The sequence below is a fragment of the Acromyrmex echinatior genome, chromosome 5, assembly GCF_024713525.1.
Source record: "Acromyrmex echinatior isolate Ae372 chromosome 5, ASM2471352v2, whole genome shotgun sequence".
Taxonomy (NCBI): Eukaryota; Metazoa; Arthropoda; class Insecta; order Hymenoptera; family Formicidae; genus Acromyrmex; species Acromyrmex echinatior.
In genome coordinates, this window is record NC_141856.1 from 8308035 (window position 1) to 8333933 (window position 25899).

Here is a 25899-nt window from a genome sequence, read left to right on the forward strand (position 1 = left end):
ATGATATGTGTTAAACCATTAGAGAAGATTATATTAATTGATTGAAGCATATACCTACATTTTGATATGTATATTTGCAAACTATGTTGGTTTTTGCGAAATTATTGCTGTGCAAACGTTGCAAGATCGCTATGTATCAGTGTCATATCAAGTGTGATTATGCTGCATGCATAGCAAATTGTAAGCGCAAAACAAATATGGATTAATATCATAGTATCAATGGATTGTCCAACTTTAGACATATCATCGACACACTTTCGCATCAGTGCCATATATTCTATAGATGGAATCGTGGCGATGAAATGTCGACGATGAATTAATCCTGCAATAGTGTCACGTTGTATACGTGAGCTGGTAAATATCTCAACGACGGCACACATCCATGCCGGTATCGGTCGGAGAATCGTAAAGAATGAATGAGAGAGAAAGAAAGAGAGAAACAAAGAGAGAAACAGACTCGTTCGTCGACCTTTCCTCTTTCACCGCGACCCTGTAAATCTGGCCGATCCGGAACGATTGGCCAGCTTTATTAAACTAGTAGCGGCAGAAATCGAGAATCGGTTAGAAAGCCCATGCGCTCTTTCGCGTGCCAATATGTGCAAGAATATATGCGCAACATGCTTCTCCGTCGATTTCCATTAGAAAACATCGCTAGGTTCCCCTCGGATCTCGCTCAGCTAAACAGACCCCTATCGTTGTTCGTATATTTCATTCGTTTTATAGAAAGTCGTATTGGAAAATATCACAAATTGCGCGATGTTGCCCGTGGAATGGAAAGTAATTACGTACGATATACGAAATTAAAATTTCGAAATAAAAAAGTATTTACTTTATAAATTATACATAAAATAAAATTGTGTAATTTCATTGTAGCTTCACAATTAAGCGGAATGCTCTACTTATTCAGCGATTAAAGTAAGAATTGAAGTTCGATTTAATACACAAAATTTATACATTCCTTGCGTAAAAATGAACAGTTATTAAATTCCGTTGAGAATGAACTTCTTACGCAAATTCTGAGTTTATCTTTCTTATATAGAATTACTTTCTCGTGAAGGTATATTACTAAGAAATGTTTTTATGTAAGAAGTAATTTATTTCAATACTAATATGCTTGCAAACGCGATACATGTAACAGCGGATCTCCATGACAGTTCTCAACACGTGTTTTCTCCATTTTAACTTCGCAACGAAGACGAAAAGTTTCGAATCGAAAAGAAATCAGGCAGTTCCGAGATATTTCGTCTGCCCGATCGTACGTTGAACGTGCGTGATTCGCGTGCACGCACACGCTTGACGCGAGAGTGTGCTTGGTGAGGGTACACAGGGCCCCGATACTTTCACTCGGCAAGTAGTCGGTATCGCTGCTTGCCAGCAATGGATCGGAGGTCAGTGCACTGGTGACCACAGTCCACGTTCGTATCCGCCAGCGCAAAAACGGCCGCGAAAGCATGCCGATAATCCCTCGAAGGTGGATGCTCGCTGATGCGGACAGCAAGTCGATCTTGCCCCGTTCGGCTCTTCGATATCACTAAGATCTCGCTGTTCGCATGTTCGTAAGATCATGCGAGTCATCATGCACGCTAGATTCGCTAAGCGATCGAATTACTTTTCGATCGCCGCTTTCTATACGCGCGAGAAAGATATGCCAATCGTTTACGTAAGAAAAAAATGTAGCGAGATCTGACAGATCAAATCGCGTGACGTGCGCGTGTATGAAAAGTTGTCGATTGAAAAAACGAAACGCAAGTAAAAAGTCTTGTCCATGTCGCAAAGCGTGTAAGAATTTATTAATGATTCAGCACAGGCCGGAAATAACAGTGTTTATATGATCGGTCGGTGAATATATTTTTTGCTATTATTTTTAATAACTAAAGCCTTGAATTTCTAATTCCTGTTTCTCATTTATGCGTATATACATATTAATATTTTGCTGTTACATTTTTAACATTTTTTAATATTTCGTTGTTTTGTAATATTATTTTTCACATTCAAATGGTAATACGATTATTATGAAACACTGCTTTTAACCTGTTTTATATTATTTACTAATACGTGATGGTAAACGTATACGATTTTCTAAATTTTTATAATGTCGCTTTGAAGAATATAACTTTTGTATAAAATTATCCATTTATGAAAATGATCATATAATGCGTTAAAAAGAAATGAGTAAAAGTAAAAAATATAAATACTAAATTGTTGAACAAACAGAATAAATTGAGCCTAGGAGATTATCCTCTAGACTCTCCACTACGAACGAAAGGAGAGTAATTTTGTGATTATACATCACATTTAGTCATGCAATGATCTCAAGGATGCTACTATGAGTAGGATGTAATAACGAGTACGTAGTAATAGCGGAAAGCGATTGACAATGATGACATAGATGATTGGTAATAGAGCGAGGCAACGTGACAATGACGTTGCATATATGCGTGCGACTGCATCGCTCCGTTAGACAAACGCGAAACGGAAGTGCATCAACAGGCAAGCGTGCTGTTAACCGTTGAGTCACAAAGTGACAAAGATAGAATTACATACAGCCACAGCGGTTGCACCTTCGGTCGAAAGTGCGGTGACCTCGTTACTTGAACTCTTATGTGCTGCTCCATGTTATTGACGTCTATCAAAATTGAAGTTCATTATTATTTTATTTTATTATTTGTTGAATGTATTTCATAAAACTTTATTTATTCATAATATTTGTAAATAAAAATTCATAATATTTATAGGAAGATTACATAATGATTATTTTTATTATGCTTCATCTTCCAATTTATTTCTTTCAATTAATCATTCCTATGAAAGATTAACGATTTTGTTCTCTGTTACTTCAATTAACCACGCAATAATCGTTTCCTCTGAATTATTAGTGGTGTTAATTAATCACGTGGATAACAAACTTCGCATATTGCTCTTTATGGCCTTGCGAAAAAAGGTGAGGAGGGAGGGAAACAGAAAGAAACGCAAGTTGACTGCAACAACGATCTATTTGTACGTTCGGAATCTTTCTCTCTGGATATTACGTATGTTTTCCTTGAGAAAATACCCAGGTAACACCCGCAATCGTGCGTGTGAATGGTTACGGTTTCTAGATTGACTCGAACACGCGCAAACCGCACGCGCGATAACAAAGAAAAGGCGTTTGAAACGAAGCGAACTGTGCGAGCTCCGTTATCTCCTCGGAATGTTAATTCTCGCAGGAACGGCATATGCAAGGAAGATAATATCGTTTACACATACACGTATACTCCCTTGATCTTACTCTCAAGTTCGTCGAGCATCTTCGTGACCTTCTTCTTCTACTTCTCTCTACCATCATCCTTTCCTTTTACTCATGCGTCGCATAGGTCAGGAATGGTTCCGCACAAAACACCAATTACATTTCCGTTGGATTCAATATTGAAAGCGTTATCAGAAATTGTTGCAATATCAATGATCATGGAATGTTAATGAAATTATGTTCTCTCTTTGGTTGGATTCCATGTGCAAGATTAGCCTGAAAGTATTTACGCTTTGGTTTCATTATATCTACATATCGATATTTATTTTTAGAGATAAAGTCTACAAGCTTTCTTGGCTATTTACTAAAAGAAATATACCTTTTGATATGTAAATATTGGACTAGATTTATAATTACCCGTATAAAATCATGAAATCTATACAGCTAATAAATATAAATAGAATATAAATATGTAACAATAAAATATAAATATGGGGAATTATTGCTAAAAAAATGTTAAATAAGAATTTTTTAAATATTAATTTGATACTAAATAATATTTGAATATATGCATTAATAATAATATTTATATATGCATTACATTTCTCGAACATGGATACTATTAATCATAAGGTATTGTTACATGAGACACCAGATTAATCAAATTAGATTTATTTGAATGAAATTGCTTATAATAGTGACATGAAAATATTGAGAATTTCATTATACTTAAGAGGAAATAACATTCAATTAACAATCCTATATAATATTTCTGGTCATGTCTGCGATTGCGATGTTAGACATTGATTCTTCGCAAATTGATTTGATGAAAGTAATTCTTGTGTTGTTTGTAATGACGTATAGTGTAATGTAGTGTCAGCTAAGAGGTCGTAAGGGGAAAAAATACGACTCTCATCCGCTTTCCCTCATCCGGCCAAGTACTTAGCGATAAGAAAGTCCATACCATGTTTTCTCTGTGTCTATCAAGGTATCAATGTAATAGTATGAGAAATCACTGATCGATGTTTGCTGTCACGATAAACTCATGGCTAATGAGTGATGGCAATTTTCTTATGATTAATGCACGTAATTTATTACTTCAAGATCGAGAATTATTTTTTCTACGTATTTATTTGTTCAATCATTTATTACTCCCACATCTCAGGAGGTCTAATAAAATTAGCATGAGTGAAAAGATGGAGAATATTAAGCATGGATTAACCCTAGCGAAATTTTAATCCAATTATTGTCATTAAATATCTTGTTATGTTATTTATTATAAGATTTTTACATATATAAAGCTTGTTAAAATATATTTACTGAAATATATATACTGAATTATTTACACAAATTTATTTAAAGTGTTTGATGCTTTTTGGAATAAATAACATTATCCATATTTTTACTGATTATTAGAAAGATAATATTGTGACTGCTCTAACAAGTAAGAGAGATATAGTATATATGTCTATATAAATATAAAATAATTTAAATGCCGTTTTGTTTTCAGACTTCACGGTTCTTACGAGGCACTTAAATATGGTACATTATTGGATGGCTTGTCTGATCTCACGGGTGGCATTACTGAAAGCATCGCAATTCGTCAGGATCCCACAGCTTGTGGACGAGCGTTGTCAAAACTTTTGGACATGACGTCTCTTATTACTTGTACAGTAAATAATAATCAACAACAACAGGTACAGAATATTTAAAAGAGCATTTGATTCTTTCAAACATTTTGTTCACATGCGTATTTTCTATCTTAGATACGTGCCAGCACAGAAAAACTCGCTAATGGGATACAAATGGGAATCAATTACAGATTGTATGCAATTGAAAGGGTTAGTATATCAGTCACCAGCATTTTTATGTAATTTATAATAACAGTGGAAGTAATAAAAGATATTTGAAAGAACGATATCGATTTTCGTGTTGCAGGTGGAAACTTTTGGAGGGGAAGCAGTGCAATTAGTAAAATTAAGGAATCCTCTTGGGCCTGGCGGGGAATATGTTGGTGCATGGGCGAGAGGTGGGCTTGAATGGGAGGAAGTACCAGCAATGGAAAGGGAACGGTTAGCTGTGAGAAATATGGCCGAAGGAGAATTTTGGTAAGTTCACAAAATAGTAAAGTATAATTTATAATGTAACACAAATAAAAATAACGTCAGAAAAATATATTAAATTAGTTAAGATGAAAAAAAATTGTGTAATTTATTACTAAATATAAATTGGGACAATTTGGAATCAAATGTTGTTGAGTAGATCCCGCAGTTAATTGTAAGATAGCTTTCCAAACTTCGGTGAAGTTACGAAATGTTTCAACTATGTATTGTTACGAGCAGGATATCATACTCAGATTTCGTTAAGACGTTTACTCACCTGGAAGTTGTGCATCTGGATGCTGAAACTTCGAGAGATGAACCGTCGTTACACAGTAAACATACTTGGCAAATGAAATTATATCAAGGCAGCTGGAGGAGAGGCGTTACCGCAGGAGGATGTCGAAATAATCAAGGTTTGATTAGTCTATCACTCATAAATCATTTTATATATATACATATATACATACATATATATATATATATATATATATATATATCTTAACATTGTCATTGAGATTACAATTATATTAAAGCGATTGTGTAAATAGTTGATTTAAAAATTAGTGCATATTTTATATTACTTATTCAAGTTATATAAATAATCTAACGAATGTTTTCTTTCTCGTATAGAAACCTTTCACATAAATCCACAGTTACATCTGATTTTAAGTGAGATGGAAGAAGTCATTGTTTCATTAAATCAGCATTCAATTATGGAGCCGAAAGTAAGAAGTGTTTCCAAAATATCTTAACATTCAACGTGTCTTTTGTTAAATTGGCTTATCAAACTTTCGCTGTCTTCAGGTGATTGGATTCACAGCATATACACTGCCGAAGAACAGCACCGAATCGATAAACAAACAGTTTTTCAAGAAGAACAAGTCTTTAGTTAATTCTCAGTATACGAATAGTCGGCAGGTGAGCCACAGGTGTCAGCTCGAGCAGGGCGGTTACCTGTTGGTACCTACGACCTTCGAGCCGACTCAAGAAACGAGTTTCACATTACGGGTCTACAGCAGTAAGCCTCTAAAACTCAAGTAAGTATATGCATTTACTGATGTCACGCTTGCACGAGGCAGTACAAAGGATCGAATGGTCGTCTCGGTGCATTTAATGTGCAGCATATATTAACTTACGTGAGGATATGTATACGCCCGCCTTCAACTACAGTTTTAAAATTCTTTCTTAGCCATATTTCAATGCATCAAGTAATTGCCTTTCCTGAGCATATACTCTTTTGTTATGGAAACGCAATACATTGAATATTTTTTTTTCAGTTAAATGATTTATTGCCTTTGTTTATCATTGATATTAGTCTCCTTTTTGCGCGTATATGTAATTTATTAGTAATATATTATTTTATTATTAAAATTGCTTTGTTTAAAATTTTAAATACGTAAAATGTTATTTACATTTTTGATTTATTGCACATTAATATGTTTTGTATCTTGGAATAAAAGAGTGAGAGGTAAAATTTCATTTTCTACACATTGTATCATTAATGTTTCAGATTGTTAGACACTCCGCCGTCGTTAATGAAATCGGCAATTGTTAAGGCGCCTCCCCTCGAAGGAAAAGGCTTCTCTCAATACGAGGCTGTATTTCTGCAGCTCGCCGACGAGCACAGAACCGTAAACGCTTTCGAACTGCAGGAGCTTTTAGAAGCCTGTTTACCGAATGGTACGACACTTTTCTCTCCGTCGTAAAATACATAGAACATTTTGCTAAAAGTAAAATGCATTAAAATATTATGTAATGTTAATTTAGATAAATGTATTTTTTTTATTTCTAGATTATATTAAAAGTTGTGCCTGCATGGAGGTCTGTCGACAAGTAGTGCTCACTATGGATGTATCCTTTTACAATAAAAACTTTGTTTTTTTTTTAAATATAATGATTTTTTTCAATCGCTATAACTGTGCGGTCTAACCTCAGACCACAGCTTTTATTTGATAATTGTTTGCAAATTTAGGACTTTAGCCTCGTGTTTAATTTATTTAATTGATTATATACATCAATTATTTCATTAGAATTTTAAATAAAATCGTCTGTATATTCTCTCTGATAATTTATGAGATATCATTTATGTGATATAATTTATATGATAAACAATTAGTTTCCTTATATACATTTCTTGCATCTCTAAATAGAGTTCTGGGAGTGGTCGGTTAAAGTTTAATGATTTCAAAGATCTTATGTGCAGTTTAAAATACTGGCAAGCTGCTTTTAAGAATCACACAAAGGAAAAAACGGGTATACTCAAGGCGGAAAGATTGCGAGATGCTCTACTGGAAGTTGGTACGTAAAAAGAAAATGTAATACAATGCTTAAAATAAATATTTTATTTCATTGTCATGTAATAAAAGCTTCTATCTCAGGTTTTCAATTAAATACGGATGTATTATCTATTTTGATCCTTCGATACATGAGGAAAGATGGTACTCTTCGATTTGGCGATTTTGTTTCGGCAATCTTACACTTGAGTGACGCATTTGGTACGTTTATTATGAGACGTTCAATTAGCTTATATAATTTGATTTATTTAAGCTCTTAAATATTTTGTATTAATTGAGTGTTTTACATTTATTTAGGAATATTCGAGAGCAAAGATCCTTTGCAAAATGGGACGATAAAGTTAAGCTTGTCGGAGGTATATAAAAATATTATTAAATTATTATATCCTATTGTTAGATTAATCTATCAATATATTTATTGTTATGATTATGAATTATAAGTTATTAGAAATTATACTAAATCGCGAATTCTTTTTACAGTGGCTGAGATCGTCTCTGATGTGTTAAAAATGTCAGTCAGCGTAAATCATGTACCTTGTGAATTGCCTGTAAATAACATTTTCTCCATTTCATGACATTAGATATAAGTTTTAGCCATATTAACGATTAGTGCCCATCTATTACACTTTGTAAAATAATATCATTGTCTTTTACATTATCACTGATCATCATTCCGTTATGTAATTATTACATATTATGATTAAGAAATTATGTATAATACGTTGTTTGTATAAGAATATCGCACTGGATAATAAAGTTAAGTTTATTTTGCATAGTTCTTGCTTATCTTTCATTAGATTTTGATATACACATATCTAATCAGGTTTGATAAACTAAGAGTTTTTTCAAATAAATATAAATAACGTAATTTTTTTTTAATTGTATGAAATATTAAGATTGAAAACCAAGCTATTTAAAATTGAAGAGCATTAAATTATCAATTTAAGCAAACGCTTTAAACTTAAGTATATATAATGTTATTAAATAAAGGCTATAACATGTGTATACGTATATCGGAGAGGAAAGAACATAGCAAAGTTACAATAGAAACATTTATTTATAGAATTCGTTCGAGAGATACAACGAAACTTTTGATATCCTAGAATTTATCACCTACTCCCAACACGGCGGAGTGAGGTATAATTCGCGCAAACTGATTAATTTCTTGTCCGAGTCGACTCAACTCACACACAGTCTCACTTTTTGATCGAGGATTTCATCCTGCGCGAATTATATAATAAGTGCACACGAGACACAGATAGGTGGACGGCGATATGTGAAAATTACCAGGAACAAAACTGACACAAAAGCCTGTCCGTAATCGATTGATTATTCCAGGCAATTTCAAATGTCCCGTCTTTAGACTTTAGATGATGCTTTGATCAAAGAGACTGCCGGGTGCGTTGTAACGATAGATTGCAATCCGGCATACGTCGAAAAACACGTACGTCTGTTATCAACTATGTCCTGCAACATCGACATCTGTCACTGCGAGCAACATATTCGAATTGTACGTGACTCTCGAGTTGATATTCTGATAAACTCCATAACTCCAAGCTTTATTGTGGGAAATTGGTGCAAAACTAGAATGTTTTTTGCTATATAAAATATGAATAATTTAAATATTTCACTTTGATATGTGTAAGTTTGAGTTTTGACTGGAAAGACCAGAGATGAATAATTCCTTTATTAATATTTTTAAATATTTAGAATTACTGTAATTTAAGAGTTTTTAGTAATTTCAAATAATTGTTAAAAAAATAATGTTAAGGTTCTGATATTTTATGCTATTCATTGATTATACATACATATTTTAAATCACATTCTTGAAATATATAATAAAAAAGCAACTGTAAGAAATATTTTAATATTAAAAAATAATTTTCATATTCTAAAATCTAATTAGAAAATCATATATATGTATATATGGCCCATAAATAACAATTCTGTAAACTACAACGAAATATTTTGAAACGATGATATTATTAAAAATTCTTTCTATGTAAAAATATAAATTTGAAACATTATAATGTGAACAACAGAATAGAATCAGGACTCAAGCTCAAATAAATAAAAAAGTGTTTATAAATGCAAGAAAGAGATTTCAGAATTCTGCGAATTACGAGTGTCATGTATGTTCCTCGTAGAAACACGATATCGATTCTTCTTTCTACAGACATTCGTAGAGCACGTGTTTTCGTCGGTGCTATGAGGGAAAGGAAGACGTTCAAAGATATACAGCCGGGGTTCACAGTTTCACACACATATTACGATCGTTTCCAAGAGAGGAAGACATCGAAGTTTAGAAACAGTCTCGTGCATCGACGAAATGACGAATTTATCTTCACGCGAATATTGGATGGCGCATCGCTTATCATTTAGATATTTACATGAATCGTGAAGATATTTGCAGTAAGATAATATAGATCTTAAAGTAACCAGCCTGTTACGATTCGCTAATTTTATCAAGTAGAAAAGTTTGTGTATTATGGATATTAATTAACAGCGACAAACAGATATAATTATATTATAATTTATAAATCTATAATTTTTACAAACAAAATTGTTATTAAAGAAGTAGAAGAAGAAGAAGAGTCTGATTCAGACTCATATCATAAAAAATTATTTTCAAATAAATTTTTTACTATTACTAATGTTTGATTTTTCTAAGTACAAAAGATTGTTACAGTTTAAGTTAAACATTTGATATTTTTATGGTTACTTATTGATAACACATAATTTATAATTACTTTTTAATATAATGTGCGAATATATCTTCCTCTAAATAAAGCATAATCGATATCCGCTGCTCGTCGCCTTTGTGAAACAGGTATCGAGGTAGGTTTATTTTGAGCTTTTGCAAATGTCGACGTTCAATTGAGCTTTCACACGAGGTTCGAAGAACTTTCGCAAGCGTACAGATTGTAGTAAACGAGATAATCGAATTTTCGCCTTGAATCCATGTTCTCGACATGACTGGTTGTCTTCCGGCCATACTCATCTGCGTGGAACGGTCGTGCTGGCATAAGATTAATTTGCGTGTCGTCGGGCAATGCATACAGTCGATCGATCAGACTTCCGTGACCCTTTGCACGGAGTTAATATCCAGTGCACAGTTGCCAATCGTGTCCGGTGAGTCTGGAAGATATTCCTCAAGCGGTGTAATCCCCGCTGTCCTCAGATCATCCCTTACACGCTCTACCTAATGCAAAATTATTAATATTGACGTTTGGTTATATAATATGTACTACCTTATTAATAATATTTATAATATCTTATAGAATGTTAATATTTTGTAAAATTATTATACTACTCGTATTTATGATTTTAAGAAAATATTTCGATAATACTTTTTTGCACCATTTTTATGGATTATTATAAGCTTATGAACTGCTAGTAAATATTATAATAATATCAATCATTGTATAATAAAAATTTATCATCTCTTTTCACGCTTGTTAAATAAAAGCGACGATTTATGTGTACGACTAAGAAAAGCTATAGTTACATAGTCGTGTAATGTAGCGAGTCTAGCATTACGCATTGCTACAGTAGAAATATGACGATATTAAGACCCGCAGGAGCGCCGTATAAGGTACATATACAACTATATCTTAAACCTTAATTGACTCTAACCTGTGTGAGGACTCGCAGTAAATTCAAGCCGGCGACTTTCTTTAGCTCGAGCACGTCCCACTTGCCACTCCGGAGAAGTTCGGCGAATAGTTCGGGATACTTCGAAACATCTTCCAGACCACGAGGAGTTCTACGGAGAGAAAAGAAGATTTTACACATAATTAGAAACGCAATTTTCATGTTTTGTTTGTTGTAAAAAATTACGTAATATATATATATATATATATATATATATATATATATATAATTTACTAAAAATTAATTAATTTGTCCAGGTAAAGAATCAATTCTTCTGCGATAGTTAACGTTGTAGAGATTGTGATAATTGAATTTCAGCTTAAGCTATCACTAAAATAGCGATTAAGTTATCACTAAAATTGAAATTCGGTTTAAGCCGAAGGAACATCGCGCATGCAAATTATTTGAAGGATCAAGGTATAGTCCTTGCGTCTGATATTTTCGAAGATATTATTAATTAATTTCAGACTGACTTATCTCATCTTCAACGTACTTGTTGATGCCGTCGAAATCTCCGCCGACTCCGATATAGTCCACACCAATCAGATTTCTAATATAGTAGATGTGTTCGGCCACATCCGAAACGCTGGCTTGAGGTCCGCATTTTACAAAATAATTGTAAAACGTGACCATCACTAGTCCGCCGTTATCAGCCTGGAAACAAGCATGTGAGAATGGAGCGAGTAATTCTATAGTTGCGCTATTTGAACGTGCCTCGCACCGTCGCACCGGGAATTTCAAGCCAGCTCAATGAAAGGTGTAACGCGTAATTTTCCGCTGGTGCACGGGGAAAACTATACCCTAGCCGCGCCTTTCGAAAACGAAACGTACAACCCCCGGAGCGACAGAGGGATCGATAGAATCGACGAGCGCCGGAAAGGGAGACCTCGTTATCGCGGTATCACATTCACCGTCGACTCGGTGCTGTTAATATTCGGCCTTGATAATTCGCTTCTTAACGAGCTAGAGTGAACCAAGAGTTTCTTAATAGAGCACAAAACTCGACAATAGAAAGGAATCACCGCTAGTAAATGTTTCGAGCTGCTATTGGAATTCCTGGCGCCGTTCTGGGATAATTATTTGCCCGCTGAAAGAAGATCTGAGAAGGCAGACAGTAAAAAAGAAAAAGGATTTTATCTTCGACATCGTGTTGGTCTTTTGTATCGCCAATTGTTTACAAAGCGCGAATTCTACTGGAAGAAAATCATTTAACTCGCAACGATATTCTGATAATTGTCAATGTTGTAATTATTGAAATAATTTCTGCAAAAGAAAAAATTTTTAATTTCTTGAAAATTATATATGTTATTATTATTATATACACATATATATATATATATATATATATATATATATATATTATATATAAATTATATATATATATATATAATTAATATATGTATACATATATATAATTATATATATGTAATTAAAAAATATCCTTTTTTATCTTCTAATGGAGATAATTAATGGAAAATAAGAAACAATATTAGATGGATTTTACAGTCTATAGAAACTTCTGTATACTTACCAGTTGTTTAAGAATATCGTCGGGCACATTTCTGGAGGAATTACAAATAGCGAACGCAGAAGAGTGTGAAAAAATGAGCGGCGCTTTACTGACTCTTAGAGCATCCCTCATAGTTGCTCTTGCAGTATGACTGAGATCTATCAGCATTCCGAGCCTATTCATTTCTTTAACTACCGTCTCGCCGAATGCTGTCAGGCCCCCGCCTAAAAATATAATATTGAAATCAATATTATTTTATTGTTTATATTTTTATGGAATCTACATTAAAAAGATTATGACATAAATCTTTTAAAAGATTATTTTTTTTTGTCCCCGGGTATATATATCTATAATATATATATCTGTATATATAATATATATATATATATAAATTATTTGATTTTTATATTATTCTATATTAATCTTTGATAACATCTTCTGATTTAAATAGCAAAATGCTACGATAAACTGTATGTAGAAACAAATTTTAATATGATATTTTAATATTATACATATATAATTTTTTTTAAATATGACTACAGTTTCAGAAAAAAAATTGATCAAAGATATTTTATTTATAATAATTTTTATTGCAATTTAATTTTTTAACTATACTTATGGATTCATGAATCTTTATGAGATTAAGTTCGCAACTTTCAGTTCTGTTCATTCTGAAGAAGATGTTTATTCCAAACTTGCATCTAATTTACCATCTTCATCGTCGTCTTCCACCGACGAACTTTTCGCCCATGGAGTGTTGCAAGTGTGTGTTAGTGTAAGGTACCGTACACCCAGCTGGTAAAGTGTTCTTAAAACGGCTAAACTACTTCCTAGACTATGCCCACCCTCCACTCCAATCAGAGAAGCTATTCTGCCTCTCCCGTGAGCCTCCAAAATCTCTAGAAGTTAGAAATATAATTGAATGCAGAATATTGTCACTCTGTCGATCGCAGTATATTATTTTCGAGCATTCTACGTCTCGCATTATGGTTAGCTGCACTTACCCCTCGACGATGCAGCGAACTGCAAATGCTGGGAATATTTTTCTATGAGCCTCTTAATGAGGTCCACCTGTTCCAGAGTCAACTGAACCGCGTTAAGATGTTGAGATTCACACGGTACGTAAGCAGCCCAAAACTAGAAAAAAAAATTATTATATATAATTGTCGGAAAAGATTGCGCAGGTAGTTGGGAACGATTATATTTCTCTCGTATATTTAAAGAGAAATACGAAAAAATCCCAAGAAAAGCGTGAAAAATGTGGCATACTTTTTATGTCCTTTTTATTTTCTTAGAGAAAAATATATTTTTAATTGAAACATATATTTCAATTTACATTTACCGAAAAGATCACAGATTACTTAAGGTGACAAAATATTTCTATATTATAATAATATAATATTTTGCAATATATGTTGCATATCTATACACAATAATGTCATAAATATGCAAAAGAATGTAATTTCCGGTTGCAGTTATGCAATTTTTCTCTTTACAAAAAAGAATGCTGGAATTCGCAATGTTGTTTGTATTTAAAAACATTGTTTTATCTTATGAATTCATATAACTCCTCGTATAATTGTTGCATTTTATTAAAATGACATTTTTTCCTCATTATTCTTGAGCTAGAACAAACATAGTGTTTTTATTTTGAATTTCACTGACATGACAAGCAAAAAGATTCAACAAGATTATTATAAATCTTATTCATTATTCTTGGTATACAATATCTATTTTCCTTTAGATCATTTCTACAATATATGTGTGCGCGCAAGCATGATACGCGCTTAATGCTCGCATCATTCAGACCTAACGAGCTCCTGAGTGCTTGCATGCGACGATAATCGATGCATTCAATCCGTCACGCTCATAATATCGCCGACACCTGAAACTCGTCTAGTCATCTCCAGTACGGTTTCCGTGAAATATCCGAGTCTAGATTGCTTATTACATTGCATAATAATGCAATTTGGTTTTTGAACGTGTTTTTTGTGCAGGTTAAATATCAAGAAAGATTACATATCAGGAGACACGGTAATGTCTCGGACGTCAAGTTAAAAATACACTTAATTATACATTTCAATTCTGATTATAACATCCAGAAAAAAAATATTCTGCCATTTAGTGCTGCTGTGTTAATATCAGAGGATTTTCTATTTATATACGACCTCAAGAAGATATTCTACAAAGTAAAGGAATTTCATATAACCATAAAGTACTGGATTTAAGATTGCAATCCTCTTAATGCTAGAATATCTTGCATGTACTGGCATGCACGTGTACTACGATAGCACGTAAATGACAAACTTCTAACAAATAAGCGTGCCGCTAATATCTTGTATATCCTCTTTAAAAGGTTATTCGAATATTATAATAGAAAAAAAGGTTAAATAGAAGAAAAGGTTATTATAATAGAAATTTCTGTATAGAGGAATTTATTTTTGATCATGGCTCATTTTTATAGATGAATACGTATTACCAATACACACGCTTGATTTATGTAAGATTTTCTGTTTAGAGAAAATACTAAGAGAAATTCCCTTATCTGCTTATCGGCAGAATATTTTTTGGAGGAGGAGGGGGAGGGGTAAATAATTATGAATAAAGATTAATAATCTATTTAAAGTTTTGTCTAAAAAATGTTGACTCCAAAATTTCTATCGAAGAATATTATCAAGACTAAATTTAATTATTATATATTATTTGGTTTTGATATCCTTTTGCAATTACCTGACCGCCGACCATGCCTTGTCGCAATCTGACCAGATCGGTCTGACTCCAAGCGCTTTTGCTCCAAGGCGCGACTTGACGTAGATCCCTGTCGAAATCGAACTCCGCCAACTGGTTGTGAAGGAAATTGCGGATGTTCCACGGTAAGTCATTGTGGCCGTCGATCAAAGGCACCTCAGAAAGAACCTGTCGAACGGTTTCCAATCGCTCACGTGGCGATGTCAGAAGCGCGAGCTCTCCATCTGCTGGACGTGGCCCGACTCTGCCCACCCAGGTGCCAATCGACAGTATAATCACGCTTACTATCCATACACCACTCTGGCCGCCACTCTGCAATAGATAATCTTCCTTACATATTCTAATTGTTTAGAAGATAAAGGTAATAATTTATAGAAAGATTAAATGTAAGGTATGGATAAGCTTTTTTTATCAATAAAATGTACAATATACAAATTTTACTTTAGTTAAAATACAATTAATCAGAAATGCAATTGCTTATTAGAAAATATGACGTAATACTAATTATTAATTAGTTAATTGTAACGAAGTATATAAATATTGCATTTTTATTATTTTCACAACTATTATGTAGCATCGACTTTGGACATTGTATAAAAGCTTTTGGAATGTAAATCCTACATATAGCCACGTGTGTGTGTGTGTGTGTGTGTGTGTATGTTATCAGAGTCAAAGAGACTTTTTTGGAGCAGTTTGTCAAATGAATTGTTCAGCGGAAAAATAAATGACTTCAATGATGACACAAAACGATTTAACACTAAGCTATAGAAGTTTTTTTTATACATGTATTTAATATAGCATACGCGAGAGTGTTATTCTCGCGGGATTACCTCGCATAATGAAGATAGACCGAAAGGGAAGCAACACGAGAAGAAGATAGTAATAGTAGTGTACATAGCTCGCCCATTGTTTCCGCACCTTGTACTCTTTGAGGTCGATGACCTCAGAAACGAGTGGTATTTTCGAGAAAGAGATGTGCAGCTTTGACAGAGAGATTATAAATTATTAAGCCTTGCTCATCCAAGCGATGCCGGTGGATGTTTGCTTGTCGCCGAGATTTGAAATTTACGAGAATGAAACAGTGAATTATTTCTCAAGTAAGGTATCAAAGCTGCTCATTTTCTAAGGCCTTCGCCTTTGCCAGCAAGGTAACTTGCGAATATGGAGGAAAATCGTATACGATGGTCGGAGTTTAATCTTTGCCGCAAATAATCTCTACCAGTATAGAACGAACCATGGTACTTTCCCATATTGTATGATTATATGAAAGAGTCATGTAGATAAAGCATATCCTTTGTTCCGTGCATTATTCTGTTTACGAGATTGTTGAGCGAAAGAGAAAACACGCTCGCCTCTGACGTAAATTCTTTGGAAAAATGATTGATGATTTTTTCTTTCTCAACTGATGATTGATTATGGAAACAATTTATTTATCATGCAACATTTACATTGAGAATTTATATGTATAATCTGTCATGAAACATTACATTTTTGATAAAATCATCACTTGGCTGAATGGAATTCGTCAATTTTTAAAAAGAATAAACATATTATAAGCTTTTCTGCTCATTTCTACTTTTATATTTCTGAATTTTACGCAACGGGATTGAATAGCTCAAATCAAAAGTACATACATAAAAGGTTCAATTGTACCGGAAAATATCCACTGCCAAGAACCAAGAGATTCGTGTACAAGAGGGATTAGCTCAGCTCGGTGCTAGTCGTGTACAAAAGAACGAGAATTACTTGAGTGCTGAGCAATGTCGTTTAACTATATCCACTGCCCGACCAAACGACGACCCGCACTACTCGTTGACCGCGGGAATGCGGTTCGTTCATACTCGGCTGGCCATACACGTCGCTTTCTGCACAGGCTGGGGTTCTGAAAGCCTCGGCGTTGTTTGAACTTCCGATGGTCTTACAGAAATATTTGCACGAAGCTAACTTTAGTTGGCAATAATCATTACGGAATTTGCGGCTCATCACGTCGTATTTTTAAAATATTTTATGACATTATTAAATAACTGAATAGTTTCATCAAAGTGAACCGTATTATGTAAACAATATTATTTTCCCAATCGATAATTATCAAGAATTTTTGCAAGAAAATAAATTGAAACAAAATTTTTGTTTTTTTTTATAGAAAAATAACTTGATTTTTAGATAGATCGAAAATTTATATGCAAATTATAGTTTATTTATTTAAAAAAATTTTTTTTGTTATTAAAACATTTTTTTACAAGAAGACATTTCCAGAATTCCAATTTTGCTCTAAAAATTTCGTTTAAATATCAATTGATTACCCGTGTAAAATAATAATATAATGTCATTATTTGAAATGAGGAATTTTTATTTTCGTACATTACATGTATTTAATAGAGCAGGCAAAATATACCGAAATGAGATATAAATTCACTGACGTAACGTACCGCTTGATGATTAATGAATAGGAAGTGATTTAGTGCCATGTGAACGATATTGTTGAAACCCTACACCTACCGGTTCGAACGACGATTATACGATCGTTCGCTTCTATAGACGATTGATATTGAACCGAATCTATTCAGTTGCACTGAATAGTAACGTTACATTCGTCGCATGCGTCACGCTTAGCTTTCACCATTAACTACGAGTCGATATTGGTTTTCGCTTTTGAAATAAATTTTCATAATCTCGTGCTCAATCCGGCTTCTTCTATGATGAATAATTAGTATAAATAATTTCATCCGGTCTTTACTTTTTAGATTATATCGTTGAGTTCAATTAATGTTACTTCAAAGTATATATGTATAGACGATGAGAAGATTAGAATGTAACAATATAAAGCTTTTTAAGATTATTGAAATTATTTAAAAAAACTTTAGATTATTTTACTTTTTTCCTAGAAGTGTATCTTTTTTAAATAACAATATGATAGGCATTTGAAGAGATAATAATATACGATTTATAATATGTATAAATGCAAAACAGTACTGAAATATTTATCATTGAGAATTATTATTCGAGAGGAACTTGAATAGCTATTATCAAAATCAGAAGACCATTAAAATTCTGCATTAAGCAGTACTTATCACAACTGCATTTTTATTTAAAAAATTGGAAAATATATACATTTTGCATGTGAGCTTATAGTCTACCGTTAATATTCTTGAGTATGGAAGCGGAAGTGCAGAAAGAAGTTGGAAAAAGAGGCGGCAAGAATACTAGAGAAAGTCTTAAACTGGCTTGCATCCAAAATGTCAACTGTAATAAAAGACCGTATTAAAAGAGTACAGTCGAGGTCATTGAATGTGCTCAGTGCATGCATCGATATTTTCGAAGATTTAATCTATGGAGTTATTTACTAGGTCAGTCGATTTTGTTTATTGCTATCACGGTACAAATCACTGAATTTTATTAAAAAGATAGTATTTTGTTATTTTGACGATTTTTGTTACTTTTACGTGTATCGATGAATAGATAAATATATCTGTCTGTGAATTAGAATTGAACATTATTATTTATCGTAATTATTTCTACTCGATTAATATTTTGATGATATAAAAATTATTTTAAAAATTCATTTGTCGCTCATGTTCCGCTATTTCGTATGAATTGATAATTTGATCCTATCTAACCCACCGAATGAGGGACTGCAAAGGGTTAAATTGGGTGGTCGATTCGATATTCCGTGCTCGTATTGGGAGCCGCGATATTGCTCGTTTCATAATTAACGCGTCAATTTGGCGATCGACCGTTTGCCCATAAAAAAGCAACGTGCCGCATGCGATTTAAGTTGTAACCCGAATTCTAATGATCTTCCTGATGTAAAGAAGATTTTTAGCTTTCCAATGCGCACTGATGTTCGCACATGAATTTCTCAGAACAATTGCGTAATGTACGATATGATATTGAAAGCGTGGTTTAGGTTTAGGTTACACGAGTATCTATGCACAACGTCGTAGAACGCTGTACGTTATGAACGGGGAACATCGTTACATTCGTTATTCAAGTGCTTGAACTACATAGGCGAGCTTCAAAAGGGGTCATGCGAGGCAAACTGGGTTTCGCGGCACTTTTAAGTTTCACCAGGAATATCCTACGAGCGAGCGAGAGAGAGAGAGAGAGAAGCAAGGGAAAAATTACTTTGTAGCTTCACTTCCCGGGGGACATCGTAACGTTTGAAATTGCACGGTAGCGGCGCACGGCTCTCTCTCTCTCTCTCTCTCTCTCTCTCTCTCCCTCTCTCTTTGTCTGCCACTACGGGTGAACTCAAAAAATTCTAAAAAAACAATCGGAGACTCTCGATCTTCCCACAACCAGCTTCGCCAGAGCCATTTCGTTGGGACTCGCTGTTGGAAAGAAAAATTACTTCGAGATGTTCTTCCAAAGACGTCGTTCCGCCCGAACGGCGGCATGCATTTTAACGCGTCGAGAATTTATACGGCATGGAAGAAACGGAAATTTGCAAAATTTCTGCCATGTGTCTCCCTTATAGAATTATGTATTACGTTTGTGCGAGACTGAGGTCCGTTTAGTGAAAGTACTTTTAAAAATGTATTTGATACACTCGATGTGTACAGCACGCATAAGACATATATTAAATATCGTATCTTCGTGATGCTTGAAGAAATCTTTCTCTTCAAAATGATATTTGATTTTTTCAGATTTTTCAATCACGATTTTTCAGATTGAGCGGATGCATGTAAGTGGAAATTCAGGGGCAAATGTGCGAACATAAGGCAAGTGAATCGAAAATTCCACGGTCGCAATTCATGTTACGTGACTGAGCGCAATATTTCATGGAAATTTCTCTAGGGATAGAAGCGAGGTGAAGATGGCGGCCAATGGTCAGAGAAATGATTCGTATGCTTTTGGAGCGTTGAATCTCGCCAGAGAGCATCGGCGATTAGGTGTAAAACCTTAGTGAAGTATGTAAAGTGGCGGAAATATATTCTTTAAGCGTCGTCATTATTCGTCATAGGAAAAAAATTTATTTAATATGGATACATCACTTAATAAATAATATTTAAATTAAATTTACATACTTACATAATTACGTAATATATATTGTTTGTAACATCATGTGTAATTTATTTATACTATTATGCATAAATTATTGAATCTTCATGAACTTTCATGTCCTAAATTATAATTGCATTGTTATATAATTATAAAAATTTATTATGTAAATTATAAAAGATAATTGTACAAATTTTGAATCCAGTTCCAATATTCATATGACAATTTAAATAAGCAAAAATTATGCTATAATTTCCACACGTTTCTCTTTCGCTGTCAAAAATGCCGCTGGTGCATATTTTAGAGCGCGATGGGTTCTCGTCACAATTGCAATTTTTCGACGCGTCCAAGTGAGCGTTGCTAGCGTGATTTGCGACGGTCAAGCATTACACATGTAAGCAAGGCGCGTCAGTGGCAATATTCCCGTCAAAACTGCGACACTTGTCACGAGGATATGTCACACTGATCCGTCACGCGGATGTTATACGATTCCGATATGATAGAAAAATGTCAGCGCACGCGTGCAACTCCGCGAATAAATTACTCGACGCAGCGCTCGTGATAATACAATGAAATTGGTGAGTGGATTAACGGCGACCAACGGCATGTATTTTCGTAAGAGCGATCTTTAGCTCCCTGGGAAAAAAGCGGATGTGATTTTCGCGCTATTCCTGTCGCGGAGGAAAATCGACGACCGGCGCAAATGGATGGGGGTTCAGACGCAATCCGGAAAAGCATCGACCGCGGAAATTCTCGTGCAGCGCGATAGTCCTGCGAGAAAACATCGAGACAAAAGGATGGAGGAAATTCATCCGCATAGAACCTTCCTTTTAGTCTGCTCCGCCTCCTCTTTTTTTTTTCTCTTCCTTTTACCACGACGTGTTTTGATTCCTGGGTATGCGCGCCGAATTACAGCTCCCTAGATTGTGGCATTCGTAATCGATACGGTCGTTTCGGCGAATACTCTCGCCTCGGATCCGTAAATATTTCTCGCACATTTCCGAGTTGGCGCAGTGTTAAGTTAATTTTGCAGATCACTGGTATGATACGGAGTAAATTATGTATGAAACTCACATGCTGGAGATAGGAATCTGGCATGCGGGCAAAGAGATTTGAGGTACTCTCTGGATATGACCCAGAAAACAGAGCTGTGAATTGTTATGAAAGATTTTAATATTTTTTTCAAAGTTATTATCACGCTTTCTCATTCTTCTTTATTATGTTTATCATATATGATGATGAAAGAAAACGTATTATATTTTTCAGCACTATAAAAATAATAACATTATTATTATTATTAATTATAAATTGTTTTATAGTCTATTGAGATAATTTATAATTAATAATGTATTTAATCATAATTGCCTAAGGAAATAAGAGATAACATGTTACATAAAAACAATTCAATCAATTTTAATAACTTGATAATAAATAAATAGTTTTATTGCTAGAATTTTTATATCGTAATCTACTTAATTAAAAAGTTCTTTCTTATGAATACATTTATTTGTGAAATTTGATATCTGATATCACGGTATACCACAAATTGATGTAAAGCTTAGTTTTACTGTTGTCTAATTAAATATTCCATTGTTCATATCTGTACAATAGTTCTGTATTATTGAAGGTTATATCGATATCAAGTTTTTTACGAAAGATAATTTTTTATAGCTCATGAAATTACGCGATAGACAAAGAATGAAGCGGTCAGAGGAGTGAGACATGTGATCAAGAAACAAAGAGATCCGGGAACAAAAAAAGAATAAAAAATGTGGCAAACTTTTCAGTCTCTTGTCCGGGAAGTTTGTTATTTCCCTGGCAGAGGATTCATACATACGAGCACAGCGTGACTGCGAAGAGTGCAATTTGTACGCGAGTGTAAAGGATGGTGGACATAGGAAAGGATCAGACATTGGGGGCAAGATAACTCAATGCGAGAACTTCGAGCATGAAACTTCAAGCTTCGAGATTGGAAATATTTCGCGTTGCTATTTCTCCATTCTAGAGTTTGAAGCACTTTGCACTTTCGATACCTTCACCAGAATCTACGTAAATCAACAGATCAAAACTTTTTCGCTGATTGTGAGTATCGTTCGTTCCTTTCATAATTTCGGTGTTATTCTAACATGGGAGTATTTATATAGTGAAACCGCATATTTTATGTTTAGCGTTTGTATTGAAATACAATTTCATTGCGATGCAATAATTTAACAATTCCAGTAAAAGTTTAATGTTGATAATATTCTTTTTAAAATGATTAATGAAACACATTAATCGATAAGGGATGTGTTTCATTCAAAATAAATATTCTTTCTTCGATATTACTATAAAAATATATGTTTATTTTATATATTATTAATGATATTTTTTTATAATTATAGTACGTTATTTGTATAAATATACTACATTTACTTTATTCATTTATTCTTAAATAATACAGAAAAATATATTAAATAAAAATTATTTAAAAAATTAATTTGTATTCGTAAAATAATTTTATCATATCTCCCGCAACACAGTTACTAATGAATATTCATAGAAGCTTCCACAATGAGAAACGTTAATAATCCTACCTCACGGTTCAATAAAGTCATGTGGTTAGCGGTGGATTCGTAGATGCTGTTTTTTTTCTTTCGGCTGTATTCTACCATAAGCTCCAGTTTAATACTAATCTCACTACGTTTTACTGCGTGCTGTCACGCGCGATATGATACAAAGGCGTGATCATAATTTCTTTCTCTTTTCCCCTTTCTTTTTCTATCTCTCACTTTATATCTCTTCCTCCGTTTTTTCTGTTTCTTTCTCGTATTTTTTTTATATTTCGTATTGTATGCGTATCTGTGTAATTTTTTTTTTTTTTTGATAATCCAATCTCGTTTGCCGCTGCTAATTAATCGCTAACAAGTGTCTGCAGTTCACAATCAGGACTGTATTACGTTAGATACGTGCATTACCGAACGATCGTTATAAACCCTATAGCGTTAGCTTTAATCGCTTTCCAGTCAAACGATTACCGAATTACGGCCACGAATTTATTCCGTTTCGAATCGGTCGGTCGTTTCTATGCGATTTTTCTCTTTCCATTCTAACAATCAGCAGCAATAGCCGATAATCGAACCTGTTTCGGAGTATTAACGTGCGCTAATTAAAATATTTTTAGCCGTACACACCGTTCTAGTTGATATGCATAATAATTTGCTTTTTACATGTGATTGACTGGAAATTGACGTTAATTAAAATAAATCCAAATTTTGCGCAAGTACTGGTATTGAAAGTAGATTAGAATGCGGCGGTTTATTGACGGGAAGTCGATCTGTTTTCCATAACGTGCAATGGCGGGGTACACCCTTTACACACATACACACACACATTTCACCGAGTCTTTTCAGATACGGCGAAATAAAATCTCTTTGTGTATTTTTGCGTGACGTCCAACGAGTTTTTGACTACATATGTGTTTCTTTGGACAGTTTTTTTTTTCATAAAAAACATCAAAATTCAAATCTGTTATCCGCAACGATTGAATTCAATTTGCGTAGTGATACAGTTCTGTAATCAATATTCATACGGGCGCCATAAAATTCTGTCTAAAAATGTCGATACAGCGCGTAGATACTTTTTTCACTTGAAATCCGCAAAAAAGTGCTCACATCGCAATAACGAAATTCACATACAGAACGTTAACTTTGATACAACATTCGTTTGATATTTAACACCATTATGTCGAAGGAAGGGTAACGGATTGACGGGCTCGAAAACCACTTTGATACGGTACCACAGTTGTGCGCGAGTTTCGAATCGATGGTGGTAAACCGCATCTTCGACGCACGAATCGCACGATCTAAAGTTCGCCAAACGCCTGAGGTCTAAAGGGAACTTGATTTCCAATAAATTTGCGGTATACAGTAGAGACCGGGCAAAACAAGTGTGATACGATCTTTTCGGAAAACTTTTGTCGATCGATCGTCGCATTACTCGCATCGCTGCTGGCGCTAAGTAACGCCTTGCAAATTGCTTAGATTATCAGCTAATCACACACACACACACATACACACACACACACACACACACACAAACACACGTAATACCACAAGATACTAACACATATAATATTTAAACAGTTAGTTTAAAATTTATTAGATGCTTTGCTTTAATGAACGAAAATATAAACGATGATTGACATTTAATATATTATAATTGAAATAATTTTATATAGCAAAGTAATACTTAAATTTGCACAATCAAAAACTTTATTTTATTAAATAATAAAACTACATTTTTATAATCGATCATAATATTTAAAAACGGGATTTGTTTTATTTTTTTCGGTTATTCAAATCTCAGTTATTCAAAGCCTTACCTATACTCAACTTATTTTCATTCGCATTTAACTTGTTTTTAGTTAAATATTGTTTGACAGATAAAACTAACGAATTGACGTATATTGCGTTGATACATGAACAAAATTTTCGGCTTTAGTTTTTTTTAGGAATCTATGCGGAAATGTCTAACTCCGCAAATGCCACACACATGAAGTATGAGGAACATGCTTCTTCGCGGGTAAAACGCGAAAACACAAAAATGTTTTGCTTACGAGAACAGTCGATTGCACTCGTGTAACGACTTTTCTACAGTCGAATAGATTGAAATGTGAAAATAGCGCTGAGCTTTGTGTAGGCAAACAGGAAAACAAACCAGCCAGGTATCGGAAAAGCATACGGTGCTTTCAAACGTGAAATATTATTGCATGGATTCGCTCAGCACGAATTTGTGCACCCAATTTTAGTATTATTATTACGGAATAGTTATACCTGGAAGAAAAGAAGAGCATCATTATTTTATACTGGTATAAAAGATTATTTATGAGAACAACTTGATTGCAAATTTTTTGTGATGCAGGATTTCATTAAAATTTATATTGAAAGCTATATTAAAAATAGATCGAGAAATGATCAATACAAATGTTTGTTTGAAAAAATTGTAAAAAATTTACACGAAGATATTGTTAGATATCAATACTTTGATATAATAGCTGTCTTCACTCATTTGTGTTATATAGAAAATTTATAAAAGATAGATGTTAAGAATATATGTATAAATATCTTATCAGAATAATTATATATAATTACTCTCTCTAAGACGCAAATTCATTAATATTTTTTATATATTAGTTAATTAATCATTTTTGTTACATATCCATTAATTCCTAATTTTGTCGGTAGTCAAATATTTTTTTCTTAATATATATTTTTTATTACATATATAATATGTATAATATTATAATATTTAGTAATTTTTTACATATTTCTTTTAGTATTCCTTCATTCATTAGTCTTTTGTATTCTCTATACGTTTTCTTAATTA

General features: G+C 33.5%; 2 protein-coding genes across 3 annotated transcripts in view; one reads left to right on the forward strand and one right to left on the reverse strand.

The window, feature by feature from the left end:
• CalpC (calpain C) overlaps positions 1 to 8395 on the forward strand; it is a 31485-nt gene extending 23090 nt beyond the window's left edge. The window contains exons 5-16 of the mRNA XM_011051433.2: positions 4737 to 4923; positions 4993 to 5067; positions 5165 to 5334; positions 5569 to 5741; positions 5959 to 6053; positions 6133 to 6365; positions 6839 to 7008; positions 7121 to 7179; positions 7479 to 7626; positions 7707 to 7823; positions 7920 to 7978; positions 8103 to 8395. Coding sequence (XP_011049735.1) covers positions 4737 to 4923; positions 4993 to 5067; positions 5165 to 5334; positions 5569 to 5741; positions 5959 to 6053; positions 6133 to 6365; positions 6839 to 7008; positions 7121 to 7179; positions 7479 to 7626; positions 7707 to 7823; positions 7920 to 7978; positions 8103 to 8129 — 1513 coding nt within the window. The 3' untranslated portion in view covers positions 8130 to 8395. The remainder of the gene's footprint in view (positions 1 to 4736; positions 4924 to 4992; positions 5068 to 5164; positions 5335 to 5568; positions 5742 to 5958; positions 6054 to 6132; positions 6366 to 6838; positions 7009 to 7120; positions 7180 to 7478; positions 7627 to 7706; positions 7824 to 7919; positions 7979 to 8102) is intronic.
• A 265-nt stretch (positions 8396 to 8660) lies between these two features.
• Positions 8661 to 25899, reverse strand: part of LOC105143248 (dipeptidase 1) — a 104013-nt gene continuing 86774 nt past the window's right edge. The window contains exons 2-8 of one of the 2 annotated variants that reach the window (XM_087406311.1): positions 15517 to 15846; positions 13791 to 13923; positions 13497 to 13685; positions 12808 to 13010; positions 11770 to 11930; positions 11259 to 11388; positions 8661 to 10820 (exon numbers count right to left, since the gene is read on the reverse strand). In XM_087406311.1, the coding sequence (XP_087262437.1) occupies positions 10812 to 10820; positions 11259 to 11388; positions 11770 to 11930; positions 12808 to 13010; positions 13497 to 13685; positions 13791 to 13923; positions 15517 to 15846 (1155 nt within the window). In that variant the 3' untranslated portion in view covers positions 8661 to 10811. Of the gene's footprint in view, positions 10825 to 11258; positions 11389 to 11769; positions 11931 to 12807; positions 13011 to 13496; positions 13686 to 13790; positions 13924 to 15516; positions 15847 to 25899 lie in introns of both variants that reach the window. The other variant, XM_087406310.1, reaches the window with a different exon arrangement.